The sequence below is a fragment of the Vanderwaltozyma polyspora genome, genomic scaffold, assembly GCF_000150035.1.
Source record: "Vanderwaltozyma polyspora DSM 70294 KpolScaffold303 genomic scaffold, whole genome shotgun sequence".
NCBI lineage: Eukaryota > Fungi > Ascomycota > Saccharomycetes > Saccharomycetales > Saccharomycetaceae > Vanderwaltozyma > Vanderwaltozyma polyspora.
In genome coordinates this window covers 1-19,807 of record NW_001834540.1, presented here as the reverse complement: position 1 = coordinate 19,807, position 19,807 = coordinate 1, and the positions used below count along the sequence as shown (strand labels likewise).

The following is a 19,807-nucleotide window of genomic DNA, read 5'->3' as shown; positions in this document are numbered from 1 at the left end:
TAGCAATAATCTTTCCCCCATTTAACCAAACAACCCTAGGGGCAAAGGAAAATGGTTTTTACCCCACTTTCCCCTTACAAATTCAAACCCTTTTTTTCGAATCAAAAAACTATCCATCATTGAGTGATATACCAAATAATACCCCAATCACTTTAAAACTCTTCAAATTTCTGCATTATACAATTCAAATAACAACAACACTAACGGCAACACCAACACAAACAGTAACAATAACAGCATCCCAATGTTCAATAACTTCTTACAATCAAATCAAAATAATTTACCATTCATACCTTCTCCAACCTCAATGAGCGAAGATGGTTTGGAATTCAGATATAAGAACCATAGTAACAGTCAAACAAATCAAAACTCAAGTTTGCGCTCAGAAACCAAGAAAAGAAAACTATTAAACGTAGATTTACCTGCATCAACCGTAAATCAAAACGATTTGAAGTTGAATAGTTCAAATAATAACCCAAACCAACCTTTTGTACAAAAGGCTATCCCTTCGCAAGGTCCAATTAGTGGCGGAATAGAGATAACCTTATTAGGTGCAAACTTCAAAAATGGTTTGATTGTAAAATTCGGTGATAATATTGCATTATCAACTCAATGTTGGAGTGAATCAACTATGGTGACTTTTTTACCACCTTCGATTTCATCAGGTCAAGTATTAATCACAGTAGAAGACAATTCAAGTCCTTCTACCCAAATCAATCACCTATCGAATAACATACATCCAAGTAAAAAAGCTATATTTACTTATGTTGATGATACTGACAGACAATTAATCGAACTAGCTTTACAAATTGTCGGCTTGAAAATGAATGGTAAATTAGAAGATGCTCGTAATATTGCAAAAAGAATTGTAGGTAATGATGATATGTCTCCAGGAAATAATTCCGTCCCATCTGTAGCGTCTTCAAATGGTAGTGGTAATAGTAATATATCTCCAATGAATACCTTCAACAATGATGAAGCTTTGATCGTCAAAGTCATAAAATTATTAAAATCAAATTCAAATTTATCAATGTGTGATAATTCAGGCAGAACCTTATTGCACTTGGCTTCTTTAAAAGGTTACATATCTTTAGTTTCAACTTTATTGAAAAACGGTGCAAGAGTAAATGATAAAGATTCTTTTGGTTTTACTCCTTTACATTTTGCATGCATTAATGGTGATCCAAAGATTATCCAACTTTTATTAAGATGTAAGTCAGATTACAATATAAAATCTAACAACAACTTAGTTGCAATTGATCTATTCAATTTAAATCATTCTTCAAATTCAAATAATTTTTCAAAAGTTCACCAAATATTTGAATTAGAGACGAATGACTACGTCAACAACAGAAAGCCTTCTAATTCAAGCGATTTGGATATCGATTCAATAAATTCCATAGATTACAACTATGAGTCAAATCACATTAATAATCATCATCATCACCACAACCAACAACAACAACAACATCGCCACCATGTTGCAGAACATAGTAGTAGCCTAATATATTCAGATGATTCTGGTTATGAAAGAAGTGATTTTGAAGAGGATGGTGACGAAAGCTTATTAACAAGTGACTTGCCTTCTATAACATCAAATAACTCGAAATTAAACACTTCTGATAACGAAAGTGATGATGATAATGATACTAATGATAATGAAGATATGGACAATGATTTGAAACAAAACAATCCAATTAATATTATTAATGATAAAAAGAATATTATCTTGGATATCGAAATTAAATCAAGCGGTAATAAAAACACAAAGAAATCGACTGAAAGTAAAACACTAAATGATAGTCAAGTTAACAAGGAAAACACTACTTCATTGGATGATGAAGATACATCAGACAATAGCAAAAGTTTAAATACTTCAATTTGGAATAGAATGTTAAATAGAATCAATGATGACCTACCAAAATACGAAGATTTATTCCCAAGTTTCCCACAAGTTTCAAAACCAAAACAAGTCGAAGAACAATTGATTGAAGGAATCATAGATAATAGTCATCTAGATAAAGATCCATCACCTACCGAAGATTCACAAACTTCATCTGAAGATGAAGATGAAGCATTACAGATCAGATTTAATAGATTTTTCCAACAAAGACAAAGTTTCAAAAATGATACTATGTTGTGGTTTTTCTGGTTACCAGTTGCGATATTATTAATTTCGTCATATTTGTTCTTCAATTTTAGTCCAACTGATTATAGATTGAAGCAAACCATTTCTCAATCAATTGATTATGTTAGCAAGACAGTTGTAAAATTATTTATTGGTAATGAAAGAATGAAAGCGGCTTTTAAAGAACAGTTATCGAATTTTCAAACGCCAAGAGTGATAAATGACGTACACGCGGGAGTTTAATATATTTTCCCATCTGCATAAATTTAATCATTGTCATCATTATAAGAAGGTAATGAAATTATCTTATTTATATATATATATTTATGTTTGTATTTTTAAGCTTTTATATCAAAAGATTATAGCATGAAATCTTTTGAAATCTTTTATTTAAATAATATAATTGAACTATGCATTATTATAATAAATATTATTATAACACTAAATTAACTTTATTTACAAGCATCCTGTACAAATTGGTGAAAAATATATTTGGAATAAAACACTTGCTGTTCTATTGATGATGAATAATGAGACATTAAACCAGTTTTCTTAAATTACCATTATACCTACCTATACGTCCCATTTAAGCTATATATATATACCCATAATACCAAAATTTGACCAAAGGAAACCTTTCTTTCATTGTATTTCATTAATTTGGTAATATCTTTTAGAACGTTACCTTTGGGTTGACAGTTTGTTCGCTTGCTAGTTTGTCAGCGTTCCTCTTATGCATTTGTTCTTTACATGACTGTAATCCTTTACAGAGATGGTTTTCTAGCATTCTATGCTTTGAACAGAACTTCCCATTACAGAAATTACAATCTCCAGCATATTTTATGGATAGACCAGTACAGTCACCGAAATGACATTGTTTCTTCTTCTTCTTTTTATCCTTTTTAGCTATCTTCCCTATAGGACTATTCGACGTTATACTCGAGCTAGTTATACCTTTAACTTCTTTCATATTATCACAAAGTTCATCTAATATAGATGTAGTTGTTGAATCGAGATCCAAATGTTTCCTGATATTTAAACTAGTATTACTCGACGTCCTCGTGAGACTTGTAACATCTTCTGCTCTTGGCTTGATTGGTTTCATAGCATCCTTCTCTGAAGAAGTGAGACTCAAATGGTTAACATTCATATCTGACATTTTTTATGAAAATATTTTAGAATGTGTGTGTATGTTGTCTGTGATTTGTTCTAATTCGAAACCAACTAGATAGATTATAACTACTATAAGTGTATTAATTAGATGTATTATTGCAATATATCCCTTCTAGATTAGATTGTATTCCTGATAGATTGATTCTTCTTACTTCGAGTATCAAAAATAACTAACTGCTATCTTATACCCTTAAACTCAAGTTGAGCCAAAATTTTTTGCAAATTAAAATATTCGATTTTTTATTTTTTCCAAAGTTCCTTAAAAGACAGTGTAATAACGATTTTAAGTATACAGAACTGGTTGATAAACAGTACTTTATTCAATACTTTAATACACTTTTACAAACAATCTATAAGAATTGCAACTATATTTAACTTTCATTTTTTTTTTGCCACCTTGCCACATAACCCTTTTTATATAAATAACAACCAAGCCATGATATCAAGAAGGATGACAAATTTATCAAATTCCAAATTCAATACTACTAACCTAAGCTACACAGACATTTACTTACCCAAGCTCTCCGTTACCTCAATATATCAAAACTTTAAAAATGTATCTACAATCTATGCCAGTCCAGTGGACTCTGGTGGGTCCATTAGTTGATCGAATAATAAAGACGTAGGAAAAAACTCAAATATGGATATAAAATATTTTGAACATCAAGTGCAAGTGAAATAAATCCGACTAAACTTACACTGCAAAAACGATAACAAAAAACATCTTAATAATAACAACAACAATACCGAATATCAAAATAGACAACAAACTTTAAAATTGTCAATAGATAACAACCATACTAAAAGGACCTAGAATTTTCTTTTTAGTTATTTTTTTTTTACTTTTATTTTATTCTACTTTCAACTTTGGTTCAATTCAATATTAATCTGATAATTTACTTCAAGAGCCAACTATAACTGCAACCGTCTGAGCAGAAACTAACTTACGTCCATATCATATCACACCTATTTTCATATCAACTCGCTGGAACCGACGAACTAAAACAGTCTTTAATCAATAAGTCAGTCACCTCTAAAAGGAGAAAGAAAACTTACATAAATCAAACTACTGTATATTACAATGGCTTTTCAGCAATAAAATAAGAACATAAAAAGGAAAATAAAAAGGAAAAAGTCTGGTCGACTAGAAATGGTGCTTTCTTCTCTTTCTTTCTATTTCTCTTACTTACTCACCTACTCATTATTTTAATTTGCCATTAGTTAGTGTTTCCACTTCTAACCTTTACTTCTGCTATTTTGGAATACTGGAACTGGTAAGACCTTTTTTTTTTTTTAAACAAAAGTTATATCGAGGAAGATGGCAACAAACATGTACTTCTGTCGGTTGTAAAGTTTTCCCAATAACCTGGTACATGCAGATTCATAAAAAAGAAATAATTCCTTTCAGTTCTTTTTTCAGTATTTTGTCTTGTCCTTTCTTCTAGGCCTATCTGGATTTAGACGATTACAAAACTACTTTTATCGACGTGCTGGACAAAGAAAAAAAAATCCTTCAATGACGAGACAGGGAGGGAGGGGGGGGGCAAGTGAAACTAAACTGAACTAACCTGAACTTTTCATACCATTGGTTCCATTGGTTTTCATAGAATTGTTTATAGTTTGTACAGCCAAGTGTCTTACCTACCGATCATTGTTTGGTTAGTTGGTTGGATAATTGGACAGTTGCTTGGTGGATTTCCCATGACCTACCGAACTTGCCTGGTCCAAAGAGTACAAGAGAGAGCAAGAGAGCAAGAGAAACCAAAAAAAAAATAAATTTAGTTGTGAAAATATCGACCATATAGCTTAAGTTTCTTTTTCTCTTTCGAAATGGAAATGTTTCGAAATGCAAAAATGAAAAGTTTTTCCGATTTGTTTCTTTTTGGGGTTGTTTCCGCGTCGAGCTCTTAGCGCTGAAACAAGCAGCGTACATTCGTCTTCCTGTTGTTGTTCGTTTCTTGTTTTTATCTTGAAACTGCGTCGGTTTCTTGGTAAAACCTTGATGTTAGTCCCGATCGCTTTTGACCACTGCGGGGAGATCATCGTCATGATGAAAAAAAAGCAACTTTAGAGGTTAACAAAAGAAACGTGAGTTTAGTTTCAGGTACATTTCCTGATTAGGACATGTGTGTTATATGGTATTCCAGAATATTCTTCCTCACTGTTAATACTTTTTATATAATCCTTCATATATATCCTTTTACCATAAACTTACGTTTACTCTTTGCCATCTCCCATTTACAATTTTACTTGTACTTTTGCTTTTGCTTTTATTTTTATTTTTACTTTATTTTAAATTCAGTTCACTTCAATTCACTTCCTACTTTATTTCTTTTCTTCTTTACTTAAGTTGCTGTATCATACGATAATGAATCATGTGAATCAAGAAAGATTTGAAAATTTAACGAGCAAATATATTTTCACTCAAAAATACGTCAGGCTTTTAACTAATTGATAGGTTGCAAAATTCGTGTAGCTATGATATTTACATAAGATTGAATGGATGGAATAACCATTAATTTATACATTTTGTTGGATAAGTTAAAAATTATACATTAATGCTTATATTTGTGTAACATTGGAATACTGCATATATATGTACACCTGTTAAAATATGTTTCTTGAAGTTGACGTTAACCTATGAAAATTTTTACAAGAGATATGTAAGGACTTGAATTGCATTGTACTTTAATATTTATTTAATTACTCACTTAGAGTAAAGTCATGATACGAACCACTTCTCTATACTGTTTTCATCAAATACAAACTATGATGTTTTTTTTCCCTTTTGTAAGCCTCTCAATTAGAGTTTAAAATTCCCCTTATATTCTTAAAATAGAGATTGTACTTGAAATTCCGAATATTTTAACTAAACTCCTACTAAAAAGGAAAAAAAAAAGATATAGAAAGATTAAAAATTTCAAGCAACATTCTGTGCTATTATGATGTGATTTTATTAATTATACAAATAGACTAATGGATATAGATTATGAACAACACATGCAAATTGTAAACTCGGGTTAAAATAACATATTATTCTCTATCTTTTTTAAAATTTTTTTTACTTTCAGTTATTTTTAACATGCTCCCCCCTCTCATTTATTTTCTCCAATGTAAAATTACAAGTCATCAGAAATACTGGATAGACTAATAGGTTGACCTGGTTTAAATGCAGGCAAACCTAAATATGGGCATCCAGAACATCTAAATGCATCACCTAAAGAGCAGGAACCACAACCGCCAACTAGTTTCCCTTCAATTGTAAAATCAATTTCTGTCAATTCCTCACTCGTGAATTGGACAACTTTATCTTGCTGGGTTCTAATATTATCAATTTCTTCTTCCTCGAGTTCTTTCATACCACAAGTACAATCTTTACAAGCTCTTCTTTTCTTGGTATTTGTCTTACCACAAGTTATCATTGTAATGCCGTCTCCATCAGTACTTTTAATTAAATTATTTTCATCAATTTCAGCATCTTGATTCAAACTCAAAGAATTAAAGAATTTGGCCTTGGATAATAATTCATTTGATACCTCAGGGTCATCGTCAAGGTCATCTTCAACATCTTCAACACTTAATTTGACAACTTGCTCGTTATTTCCAGCATCTTTTTTCTTAAATGTTGGCAATTTAGACTTAAATGTTGGTAATTTACCACTTTTAACTTCATTGCCTAATTTTTTCTTGGTCTTCAATTGAACTACATTGGCATTTGCACTTCCAGCTTTTTTAATCCAATGGTAATCGTTGTCCTCTACAGAGACTATTTCAAAGCCATTAACTAACGCATCTACTTTAAATGCTTCAGTTAGTCCGTAGAAAGAACCATTAGTTTTTAAAGCAGATTGTATCACTGGAATTAATTTGACTGGAAATTTAATATCTTCCACCTTTTCTGGAGTCAAATAATAAATCAAGTCGTACTTATCCTTCTCCAAAGTAACGCTATTATCGTTAAGCTTATTAATCAAAAATTGATCACCAATTACATAGTTTTTCTTAGAGAGTTCTAATTTTTTAGCTTCCAATAAGCCAGGAACTGTAGTAACGGCAGGATGAATCAAAATCAAACCTAATCTATCTCCCAAAGTCATGATATATATATTATTGTTTAATTTCTAAAGTAATTAAAGTTATTAAATTCAGTTATCAAATAAAAATATTTCGAAGCTCTTCTTAACGTTTTCTTGATCTAACTGTTAATATCTCTAGTCCAAGGCTATATCGACTCAACTATTGTTCCTAGATACCAAATATCAAACCTGAGAGTTGTTAATCCTTCTTGAAACAGCACTTTTATCATCAGTTATAACCATAGGATGGCTATTTAAATCAATAATTAGTCAGCTCATCTTACTATTTAATTAAATTCTTCAACTGTTTCTTCTTCGGTAAAATATTGCCGGAAACGGCAGGCGCATTATATAGCGTTACTAATACCATTACTGATGTTAAAAACAACACTTAAAGTAGGGTAATTGACGATCACCATCTCAATGCAATGAATAATGACAGTCTGGTAGTTATCAATATCTAGGTGGTATAGATTCCTAACAAGGAATTGGATTGGTGGGTTTAAACAATTTATAATATTTATTATTTATAATATTATTATTTATATAAATTAATATAAAACAAAATCGTATTAGTTAATTAATTCCTTTTAAATATTATACCATAAAACACATTCTATCATAACTATCGGTGCTAAAATACAAACATATTATGATGATCTCTTTCTGTATTTACTTTACTACACTAACTTGATTTTAAGTTAACTCTATGCTTTTCGACTTATTTTATTCTCGTTATATTCAATTTCCAAGACTTTTCCCTTCTACTTCTTGTTCTTCCTCCTCCTCATCGTCATCATCATCATCATCATCATCATCATCATCGTCGTCGTCGTCTTCATCTTCGTCGTCTTCGTCATCATCGTCGTCTTGGCCTGCATCTCTTGATTTTTCATCATTTTTCTGTTCCTCTTGATCATCTTCATCTTCATCTTCATCTTCATCTTCATCTTCTTCATCGTCTTCATCTTCATCCTTTGGATAACCACCTAGTTTCATTACAATTTTATCAACAATTTCATTCCAGTCAGCCATACCACCTAACCCAATATCACCATTAATAGCAATGATTTTTTCAGATGGCTTAAATACTGTAACCCATGGCATTTCTTCTTTAAGTATATTTAATTGTTTTTTAGTTTGAACTGAATTATAAGTACAACTCATCATCGATGGTGCTATAAGTATAGGGAAATGAGGGTTCCAAGCTCTTATAATATTCGTTAATAAATTATCACATAATCCTAAAGCAATTTTAGCTAGAGTGTTGGCACTTAATGGTGCAACAACCAATATATCTGCCCATCTCCGTAATTCTATATGCAACACCGGATCTGTCCTCTGACTCCAAGTATCCCATTCATCTTGATCTACCCAAACATGTATGTGTGGAGGCAAGTCAGCAATAGTATTCGCTATGGGTATGTTAGTTGTACTTGGACTCTGTGCAGCCAAATTTGTTTGACTTGTATTTATCGGAGTAGCTGGAGAGATGGTATGCAAATCTTGATCAAAACTTTGCTGTGAGTGCTGTTTTTGTAACTTTTGAGTAATGAACTGAGATTCAGCCGATGTTGTTAATTCATGGGAATTAGTCATTTTAAGTGGAGAGATATGTTTTTTCGAATATTTTTTACTGAAGAACTTTGTTGCAGCAGCGGTTAATACAACCTGAATACTAATATTATCTTTGCCATATATATCTTCTAATTTTTTAATCATTGGCTTTAATTTGCAAATGGCTAAAGTACCAGTCGCACCAAATAATATGTGCAATTTTCCATCATCTTGTGGTAACCTTGAATCTACATTTTTCCCTACTTCTTTTGAAGGTACAGTTGTATTATCAATAGACTTTTCCATTATTGACTCTAAAGGATTATTTTCATCAATCTTGCTATTAGAGTGATCCTTTTGTAGCGGTATTATATCTTTTTCTAAATTCTGATCGATAGACACAGTTGGGCCAGTACCTGGCAATATAGTGCCATTTGCCCCAATGATTGAAGGTCTTGGAGAATTGCTATTTGACCTCGACCTTGAAGTTGGACTATGTAAGATGTCATCTACTACAAATTGCAGATGCTCTTCATTATTTTCAACAGGAGAGAACTGGTCGTTCAAATCAGAAGGTAATTTTTTGATATTGCCAGAGGTAGTTGTATTTATAGCGATACCATTAGTTATCGAATCATTTTCGTTACTACTTGGTAAAATTTTATTACTATTGAATGTAACTTTAGGAGTTCTTTTCAAACCTAAATCTGGAGAATTACTTACCACAGCACCTGATTGGGCGTTAGTATTAATAATCGATTTAGTTTGCTGAACATCTTTAGACAATTCCATTGATTCTTTACTTGATAAGGTCATTTTATCTTATAATGAGACCAAACGTGAAGAGATATGTGAGATTGAGTGGAATAACCCAATGAATACCCTTTATAAAAAGAGTTAAAGGTAGAAATATCGACACTGTCTCTTCCCCCCTTCAAAAGCAAAAAAAACTTATCAAAAATTTTTTTCTTTATATTTCTTTGTAATTCAAACTAAACCAAACTTAACTCAAATAGGATGAGAATATGAGTTGCTATATAAATTCGATATTCCAGTACTGTCTTTCTGAACACAGTTGTAACTCCTTTGTTCTAGAATTATAGACCACACTCTCTCTTTATTGTAGTGTAATTTAATTTGTAAAGCTTAAAAAATAAAATAACCAAAAACCCAAACTACAATACAATGGTGAAGAGTGACAAATAAAGGATTAGAGAGTCTTGAATATGTTTATATATGAATAGTTTTCTAAAGTGCAAACGTCTAAACCCTTAAAGTAATCTTTAAAACTCTAACTTCAGTTATAATGATGAACAGTACTGTAGTTGCAGTTACAGTTGTAGTTTAGCTTCCCAAAAACCTTGAAAGCAAGAAACTAAAACTAATACAAAAGAGTTATGGGGATAGTAATATATAACTTTCCAAAAATGAGCACAACAAAGCAAACTTTGCTAGAAGCAAGATATTATTTGATGAACGCAAGATTAGAAATACTTTGAAGATATTATTTTTGTTTAGTTTAGTTTTAGTTTTAGATTAGTCAACTAGTTATTGATTATTGCTACGACGGGAAGTTGGGGGGAGAGAGGGAATGAAGTGAAGACAAGAGATGATACGATGTTGTATTGTGATAAAACCTTGCTTATTCAGGTTTCATTGAAATGAATTCATCCAATAATCGATGATGGGATGAGAAACTGGACATTATGTGATTTAAACCTTAACCTGTCCTTATTCCGACCCCATGCAGGCATTCGGTCAATCAAGAGAACAGTTCTTGGTTCTTGGTTCTTGAATCGATAGGACCTCAAGAAGAAGTGGGAACTGTTGCAGATTAGTACGTCATGGAATACGTCACTTTTCAAGCTAATGTGATATATATCGGGAATTCCCAGCTGGCTTGGTTGGGTTGGGTTGGGTACAGTTATGGCCAGTGTGGCCCGTAGATGGAATGGGTAATGCATTGTAATGCAACGAAGGTATATAGTTAATGTAAAAGGTCTTGTAACATCAGATGGAGTGGAGGGATTTGATTGAGTTGTGATGTTTTTAGGACACAGTAATGCATTTTCCCGCACTTATCAGTCCTATTAATATGGGAGGGAAGGGAAACATGTACATCTACTGTACTCGGAAGTCATGAGTATCGTCAGGGTAACAGTGGTTTTTTGACTGGCTGCAAGAAGTCCCGTGACCAGCAACGGTGTGCATTTCCCTTTCTGTTCTTGAACAAGACTACACCAACACCAACACTAGTACCCTACTGGGACATCGAGTTGGTTTGAATGAGTTTGCGATGGCAAACCAAGCAACTCTAGACTCTTTTTGATGTATAACGTTATATAGTTAGGGGTGGACGTGGTGCTACTACAAGCAGACTAGGAGTTATCTGCTCGGTTGTGATGCATTTGGCTCGCAAAGACAGTTGGTCTTGCTCTGAAAAATGGTCTTCCACCAACAACCCATTGCCAAAGCAGATGCAAATGCATTAGCATAGGCGTTGGCATGAAATATAAGCAAATAGTCAGATTGCATTGCTGCCGCAACAGTAGTCCAAGTGCGAATCCGGGTATTTCTGTTTTCGGAAACTAGAGAATGGCACTTCTTCACCTTTCTGATTGTGTGATTGTGATTGTGTTGTTCGGTTGTGTTCCCTCTGGACTGTATATCTCTGTTCTATGCATCCCATTCATTTGAGCATTCAAAAACACGGAAACCAAGTATAAATAAGAAAAGGGGACACAATGACGTCATCAACTTTTTAATCAGTTTGCCGATTTTGTGAATGATCAGTGCCGGGTAACACCAAACTCTCTCTGGCAGAATTGGGTAGCCTCAGCATCGTCAAGAATGATTTGTCATTGGGATTCGTAATATTAATTGATTTCGAACACTATCTACAGCAGTTACCTCCATCTATATATGGACACACACATATATTTGACATCGATTCCAATTAATAATCACATCATTACCTTATCAGTATCATCCTAACTACTGCACTCTAGTTTCTTCCTATATTTGCCACAAGGGAATATGCCAGTGGAAAAGGACTTGGATTCTGCTTACAAGATTTTATATGATGATAAAAATTATCTGAAGGCATTGCAGTTGTATGATAAAATACTGTCAGATAGCAATTATCAGAATTTAACTGCTTTTATATACAAGGCTGCATCTCTGGAAAAACTATACTTTTCTTCAAAAGACTGGGCAAACGACGATACTTTAGCTATCGCTAAAAGTTGTCTCGATAATGCAAAAAAAATAGCACTTGAAAGAGGTGATAGATCCAAAATTGGTCTAGTTTATTTCAGATATTTTATTTATTATTACAATTTGAAAGATTATAAGTTGGCAAATGAAAACTTTTTGAAATCAAAAAATTACGATTATAATGATTCAACTTTACCTATGTGGGAAATACAATTGAATGAAAAATTGAAAAACTTAAATTTATCAAGTGAAACAAATGATGATTCCAATGAAGAGCCTGATGAAATTAAATCCTTAGAAAAAAATAATACAGATAATTTAATTAAGGAAAAACCAAATTTTAAAATTGATTGGTACCAAACTAATAAAAATATCACAATCTCCATTTTTACTACAAATTTACCAACGGATAAAAATGATATCAAGATTAATTACATAGCTGGACATAATACATTAGAAGTTACCTATAAAATCCCAGACAGAGCCTCGGAATTTCAATACTCTATCAATTTATCATACCCAATAATTTCAAATTCAATTAAATCCAATCTCTTCACTAAAAAAATCGAAATCATATTAGAAAAATCAAATAATATTTCGTGGAAGTCATTAGAAAAAACTATCAATTCAAATGAAAATACAATCTCATCATTCCCTGATTCCAATTCAAACCCGACTTCTAGTTTAATGTATCCAAACTCATCAAAGAAAAACATCGATTGGTCAAAAATTGATTATGACGATGAAGATGACGAAGATGAAGATTCAGGCACTGCTGATGCATTCTTCCGTAAACTATACGAGGGTGCTGATCCAGATACAAAAAGAGCAATGATGAAATCTTATTTAGAAAGTAACGGTACTGCATTAAATACAAACTGGGAAGATGTCGCTAAGGGGGAAGTTGAAACATCTCCTCCAGAAGGCATGGAACTTAAGCATTGGTAATAAGTATGTATAGTTTTAGTATTACAATCTAATCATTATATATATTTGTAAAATTATTAGATAATAGTTTATTAATATTATTATTATTATTATTATTATTATTTCGTGGTTCATTAATATAGGTAACTCTTAAAGCAGCATATAGGATTATAATACGTCAGTACTCCAATTAATATGTTCCTCCGGTAAAATATTAGAATTAGTAATGCCGTTAAGTTTCGAAAGTTGCTCTCTTTTCCATGTCATAAATATTTTATCATTATCTTCATCCATTATACTTGTGTCGTCTACTCCACTATCTACACCATCTTGGACATTTAACTGACACTTCCCATCTGGTGACATAGAAATCTTATAAATACTATTGTCAGGTTCTCTATATGGACTACTATAATTACTCTTTATCAATGCACCTCCACGAATAAAATGTTGTTTTTCATTTGTATCTAGCAAATTGTGTTGAACGTTTTCCTTTTCACCTTCCCTTTCAGACACATTAGGGTTTTCATTTAAATTTTTGATTAATACTGGAATCTGACTCCCCTTTTGATTTAATTTACTAATGGAAATTGGGAATAATCGAGTTGGGTGAATATACCCATTTCTAGCCTTTAATGGCTTCTTCGAGGATGTATAAGTATCTATATTATCTTCATTTTCGTTATCTTCTAATATATTAGATGGTTCTTTTTTACTGATAATGGTAGGCTGTAAAAGACGTGTCATTTGTTTTGGTGGACTAATCAATCTTGTAGTTTTCATGTACCTGTTATAATTATGACTATCATCTAATTTTGATAAGATTGTTGAAGTATCTATTGTCGAACTTAACTCAGCACGAATTGGAGTTTTATGTACCATGCCATATTCAGCCGAAATTGTTGTGTTTATATTAGAACCTTGTATACTTGGGCTTTTACGCTTTTCCACTTTTAAACTTATCGGTTGTTTATTCTCAGCTAGATCTCTCGAAGATTTCCTTGATGGACTTGGTTTCTTCCTCGTACTTGTATTTAGACGAATCCTTGGGTATTTACTTATCAATTCTTCTTCTTGTTGAAGCACGATTGTATATAGCTTTTTCCCTTGCACCATAAATGGTTTACCAAATAACTCTTCCATCTCATCTAATTTAATTTTTAATTCTTCAATTACTCTAGGGAAGTGTCTTGTAATCCTTTTTCTTGTCTTTTCCTCCTGTAATAATATTTTGTGAGAATTTCTTGATAACAACCTTGAAGAATCCTTTGAACTTTTTTCCAATGCTATGTTATCATCCTGTAATGATTTAAATTCTTCATATAATTCTAAGACTGGTTTGTATACTGCCAATTTTTTTTCAAGAATTTTTGATTCATTTTCACATACATCCAACAATTCTTCATCATCTTTTAATGTTGTTGCATTTTGTTTAAGATTGGCGAATTTCGTTACAAAACTAGACTTTTCTTCATCAGTATACTGTAAAGTCGACCATAATTCTTCTATTTTTGTCCATGAATCTACGATCAATGTCTTAATCAATTTCTTTTTCATGCTTTCCAGTCTACTTAGTTCATTCTGATAGGAGTTTATAACTTGTACAGAAAGTCCTTGATTATTTTCAATAAATTCGTTTATTTGATGGTCAGGAACTTTGAGCTTGATCCATAGGGACTGACATTTTAACAATAGCTCATTTCTTTGTTCCTGTCTTTCATTATATATCAATTCATAATTCTGCAGTATCTTTTCTAATTTCTTTATAATACTTGTTCGTACCAGTATTCTATCTTCAGTATTAGTTAATTTGTATTCTGCATAAATTCTTATGTTATTAGCTGTCTCAAGATCAAGAGTATTCTCGTCGATTTTCAAATCAGTTATTAGTTTCGATATTTTTTTGGCAATTGAACATATTAATGTCAATCTGTTATCGTATTCTTTTTCAAAAATTTCCGTTGTCTCTGAAATATTATCTAACATTTTTTTTGATATATCATGGAAACATTCATCATCTAGTAACAATTTATTATTATCTTGAATCAGAGTTGATATCATCTCAAAGTTGTCTTTTGATTCATTAATTTTTTCTAGTAAATTTTTCATCAAATCCAGTGATGGAATATTAGATATAATATCATAAGCACCTTGGGGAATAAAATCTTTTTCTCTGTTATCATTTATTGAAGACATTAATTTCTGTAATACAATTGCTTTCTGTAAAAATTTCAAAAGTTTGGGTATATAGGAGTTGAAAATATATCTTCTTGCTGACTTTAAAACCTTTCTCTTACTCAACAGAGATGCTTCTTTTTTAGGAGATAAAGGGACAGTTTTACTTTGTTGTATTAATATCGAATTCCTAATGTATAGATCTGGTATAGTTTGAGTCCCATTAGAATCGTTAATGATATCTAAAATCTTGTTCAACATTTCTTGTTCTATGTGATTCCCTGTTATAAGTTCATTCATATCTTTATCAGCTTGTTCAAAATATTCTGTAATGGAATCAGATAAGGTACTGAAGATCAATCTTTCTTTATTGAGTATCTCAGAATTTGAGTATCCAATCCTATTGTATATAACATTTAAATCTTCTAGCAGTTTCTCCAACTGTCTAGATATCAAATTGAAATTTTCAGTGTATATGGTATTTGAAGTAACAGTTTCATCATTATTTTTACTTGTACTTCTTATTGGAGAAGTTAGACAATTTAAATTCACAGGAGTTAACCTTAAGCAATCTGAATTAGCATACAAGGTATCTTCACCCTTGATAGTTGGTGTGCTCACCACAACAGTCATTGATGCGTTGTTTGAATTCCCAAGATCAGTATAATTGTCTCTTGAATAGATTTTTTTTCTATTACTGGAATATCGAATTGATCTCATTAATTTCTTAATTTCGATTTTATATTTAATATATGTATCAAAAAGGAATCCTAGTCACGATTAAAACTGATCTTAATATCGAATGATGATTGATTTGCAATAACTTAACTCACTTTCAAGCGGCCAAGTCTTTGAGTATTCTAATATTTTTACTATATAAGATGTTGTCCATCTCACTTTTTTCTACTTGTTTACCTATTTCCTAATCCGGCATATTGTGTCTTGATTTGAACTTGTAATTAGATCACATGACTACATCAAGATTACCGTGCAAGAAAGGTTAAAAAATACAGCCAATTCAATGCTCAATGCTGAGACTTACAACAACTACAACAGATGAACAATATACATACTGCTATTGGATCATTTTTAGCCGTGTATATCTTCCTCTAATTTTGTTGTAATCATGTATTCCCATAAGAATCTAATGAAATTTTAACTGACACTGGCAATTATCCAGAAGTATAAATTCTTGTGTGGGAAGTATTGTATTGACTGATGAGTTATATTCAGTATAATTTGATTGTCAAGTTGTATGGACTGAAAATGATTTAAAGATTGTGTTTAATCTATCTTCAGACCCCTGCTTGTCGATTTTCATCCAAACTGTTATATAGTAACTGTATAAAGCCTGGTGTGATCCTTATTACTTCATATTTAAACAAGCTTACTTCTTTTTATTATCTATACATCTAAATTCTACATTTGTACGCATCTTATCGTATCTAATTCTTAACTTAATTGGCTTTCTCATATAGGTTTCCGTTCTTGTGAATTTTCAATACTGGCACCTTTATATGGAATGTATGGTCTGCATCGTTGAAGGTAGCGTAGAATTATTGGTTCTTTTCGTTATATCCAATGATAGCATTTATTTCTCTTATCCTTTGTGCTAATCCGAATGCCCCTTCATTTATCTTCTTTACTGTCTTAAATTGTTCTTCATATAAGGTTCTTACTTTCCAATATTTCCCTCCTGTATAGTATGCTTCTCTGTGAAGTAAAACGAATTCGCCAACTTCGTAATCTAGTGGTCGATTATCATTTTTGCTGTTAGCTTCTACTTCTACTTCTACTTCTTGTCCTTAGTAAGAAAACCTTTTGTTTTATCGCCAATTCTTTGGCTTCATCTGATCTGTCAGAGACTCTCCCCTCGGTTATAAATGATGGTGTCGCATTATATGTGAATTAGAGAATAAGTAATTATTGATCCCAAGTGATACGGTTGGAAGCGCAGTATCGTAGTAACAGGTCCTTGATATTTCCGTCAAGTCTTTGGTTTATACTGTTTGTTTGAGGATGGTTCGAGCTGAAATTACTTGGTGTAATGTCGAGTCGATACATGCCATCTTTGTATAATTCATTATTGAATCAAACATAGCAGTCCCTGATTATGTTTGAGGGAAGGCTGTAGTACTGGAAAACTTGATTCATTAGCAGAGCTAAACAACTGTTTCCTGTCGTATTGGCTGACATTGCAATAAAATGTCTCCCACGAGTTAGGTGATCAATTGCGGTTAGAATCATATTATTGTCGACTTTGTTTTCAGTGACAGAATCGATACCTATTTTGTCCCAAAGTTCTATCGAGGAAGAAAGTTTTTGTAAAGGTTCATTAGTAGGTCTGTCAACTTTTTTAAACCCTTTGACAAATGGTTCAAGTTTGAACATGTTTCTTGATATCTTGGAATTGACCAAGGCCGGCAAGAGAATGTGGCTACTTTGAGGAAAGTATTATCTATTTTACTGTGTCCTTCATGTATTGGAGGATTGTATGAATCCTTCAATACTGTTTTGATTCTTGTTCGGAGCATGTAGAGTCGAGGTTGTTGATATAGTTGAATATTTTTTTCGAAAATAAGGGTATTTTAGTCTATGGAAAACTTTGCTATAAAATCGGGTATCGTTTTCCATTTGTTAACTCTGATTTGGAATCTTATTTGTTGCTGCTTATTCTTTCTCTCTTTTTCTTTTTCTTTTTTAATATTATTAATAATTCATGCATTTATTGTCAATCAGTTCGTGCTACCCAGATCTAGGATCTAGTCATACCTTTAAGCCCTGGTGCTACAGTGGTACCATTATACATTTTCTTGGTGATTATTAGCAACATAATAGCGCCGTGACATCATCCAGTCCCAATTCCTTTTGTTTTTGCAATATTCTATGAGTATTGACTTGCAGTTGCACTGATCACTTCTACTCTACCGCTACTGTGCCCGCCTTCTTTGGAGCCTTAGTGTGTCTCCAGATTAGCGATATCGTAATAGTCGTCACTGTCGCTGTCACCAACAATATTCTTCCATTGGTAAGCCACTCCGTCTGGTTGTACGAGGTATCACGTTTACCCAATGTGTCGTTATTATTATCAACAACCATAAACGTAACGATACCTGCAAGCTTTCCAATATTCCTCACTGCTGACTCGCAAGCTTCTCTTCTACGAGGTTCTAATTTAGCACACCAACCACATGCCATTGCAAAGTTGCTAGCTACGCTAAAGGCCAGATATGACATGACCCCCCATATGGACGCTTTAACCATTTGTTTAATCTGGAATCCTGCGCCAGTAAATGTTTGTAATTTCTCTTGTGACTGACTTTCATCGCCTGAGTCTTCACATATAGCTGGTCCAATTTCCAACAGCAAATATGTAAGGATGACCAATAGTTTGTTCATTTTTCCAATGTAAAAATCTCAAAAACTGTTATATAGTAACTATATAGATCCTGGTGTGAACCTTCTTAATTTATTTATAAACAGGCTTACTTTTTTCTATTATCTATATATCTAAGCTCTACATTCTTATAAATTTTACCTCATCCGAGCCTTAACTTAATTGGCCTGTTTAAATAAGTTTCAGTTCTCATGAGTTTGCAACCAATTTCAGTATTTGTTGATATGATTAATTTTATGTATATTGTTTCGACATAACTTAACATGGATGATTGCATCGGAGATATGTCCAATAAGATGTGTTATTATCATTGATATTTATAAAGATTGTTAGTGACTATAATTTTAAAATTATGGTATATTACGGTATACCAAGGTACCTGTTATTTACTTACTTATTGGTGACATCGGTCACGTGCATCTTTTATAATAAACGCATATTATTACGTTTCACGAGTGTCTGTCCGAACCAAAAATTCTTCAAAGCATCTTGAAGTATAAAAGAGTGGTATGTACATTAATATAACAAGTAACTATGTATCAACACAAAGAAAGTATCCAGTTATTGAACAATTAAATGACCAACATGATTGAAAGTAATCCTATAAACCAGTAAAAATCCAGAGAATTGATGAGTGAGATCAAAGAAATCAGACACCTCATCAATGATACTAAAAATGAATCCAGTCAAAAATCAAACAATAATAATATAATTAAAATAACTACCAATATTAATAACAACAAAAATAAAACTAAAACCGAAATTATAAATTACAAACAATCATACAATTATGCATTTGAAGAATAATATGATAAAGTAAACTTCATCGAATATAAGGATGAAAATAACCAAAAGACAAAGTTCTTTTATGAATCCTCAAGAGCCAAAATTGATTACAAATTGGACAATTTAGATGAATTTTATCAACGAGTAAAATCATCAAGAGCATTCACTATTCAGTGAAAATTTCAAGATGACACTACCATTAATGATCCCAGGGCATTGACTTCAGAAGAAAACTTAATTGTGAAACAGGAAATAAAGAAAAGATTGGATAACACATCGAAGAACATTAGAGATGAATTTTACTCAGTGGATATCTACGAAAATCTAAAAATGAATTCATGAGTAAATACTTACTGGTTTATAGGATTACTC

The 19,807-nt window shown here is 32.0% G+C and overlaps 6 protein-coding genes and 1 pseudogene across 6 annotated transcripts; 2 read left to right on the top strand and 5 right to left on the bottom strand.

Annotated features, from left to right (window-relative positions):
- Positions 1–244: 244 nt before the first annotated feature.
- Kpol_303p7 (uncharacterized protein) lies at positions 245–2,371 on the top strand (the record flags this gene model as incomplete). The annotated part of the gene is made up of 1 exon (XM_001642416.1): positions 245–2,371. The coding sequence occupies one exon, from the start codon at positions 245–247 to the stop codon at positions 2,369–2,371; it is 2,127 nt and encodes a 708-aa protein (XP_001642466.1).
- Positions 2,372–2,801: 430 nt separating this feature from the next.
- On the bottom strand, positions 2,802–3,287 carry Kpol_303p6 (AN1-type zinc finger protein; the record flags this gene model as incomplete). The annotated part of the gene is made up of 1 exon (XM_001642415.1): positions 2,802–3,287. The coding sequence occupies one exon, from the start codon at positions 3,285–3,287 to the stop codon at positions 2,802–2,804; it is 486 nt and encodes a 161-aa protein (XP_001642465.1).
- Positions 3,288–6,420: 3,133 nt separating this feature from the next.
- Positions 6,421–7,398, bottom strand: DRE2 (electron carrier DRE2; the record flags this gene model as incomplete). Its single annotated transcript, XM_001642414.1, has 1 exon — positions 6,421–7,398. The coding sequence occupies one exon, from the start codon at positions 7,396–7,398 to the stop codon at positions 6,421–6,423; it is 978 nt and encodes a 325-aa protein (XP_001642464.1).
- Positions 7,399–8,118: 720 nt separating this feature from the next.
- Kpol_303p4 (uncharacterized protein) lies at positions 8,119–9,750 on the bottom strand (the record flags this gene model as incomplete). Its single annotated transcript, XM_001642413.1, has 1 exon — positions 8,119–9,750. One exon carries the CDS (start codon positions 9,748–9,750, stop codon positions 8,119–8,121), a length of 1,632 nt encoding a protein of 543 aa, XP_001642463.1.
- A 2,220-nt stretch (positions 9,751–11,970) lies between these two features.
- Positions 11,971–13,098, top strand: SGT1 (co-chaperone SGT1; the record flags this gene model as incomplete). The annotated part of the gene is made up of 1 exon (XM_001642412.1): positions 11,971–13,098. The coding sequence occupies one exon, from the start codon at positions 11,971–11,973 to the stop codon at positions 13,096–13,098; it is 1,128 nt and encodes a 375-aa protein (XP_001642462.1).
- A 147-nt stretch (positions 13,099–13,245) lies between these two features.
- Positions 13,246–15,972, bottom strand: ASE1 (Ase1p; the record flags this gene model as incomplete). Its single annotated transcript, XM_001642411.1, has 1 exon — positions 13,246–15,972. The coding sequence occupies one exon, from the start codon at positions 15,970–15,972 to the stop codon at positions 13,246–13,248; it is 2,727 nt and encodes a 908-aa protein (XP_001642461.1).
- An 809-nt stretch (positions 15,973–16,781) lies between these two features.
- Positions 16,782–17,643, bottom strand: Kpol_303p1pseudo (annotated as a pseudogene).
- Positions 17,644–19,807: the final 2,164 nt, after the last annotated feature.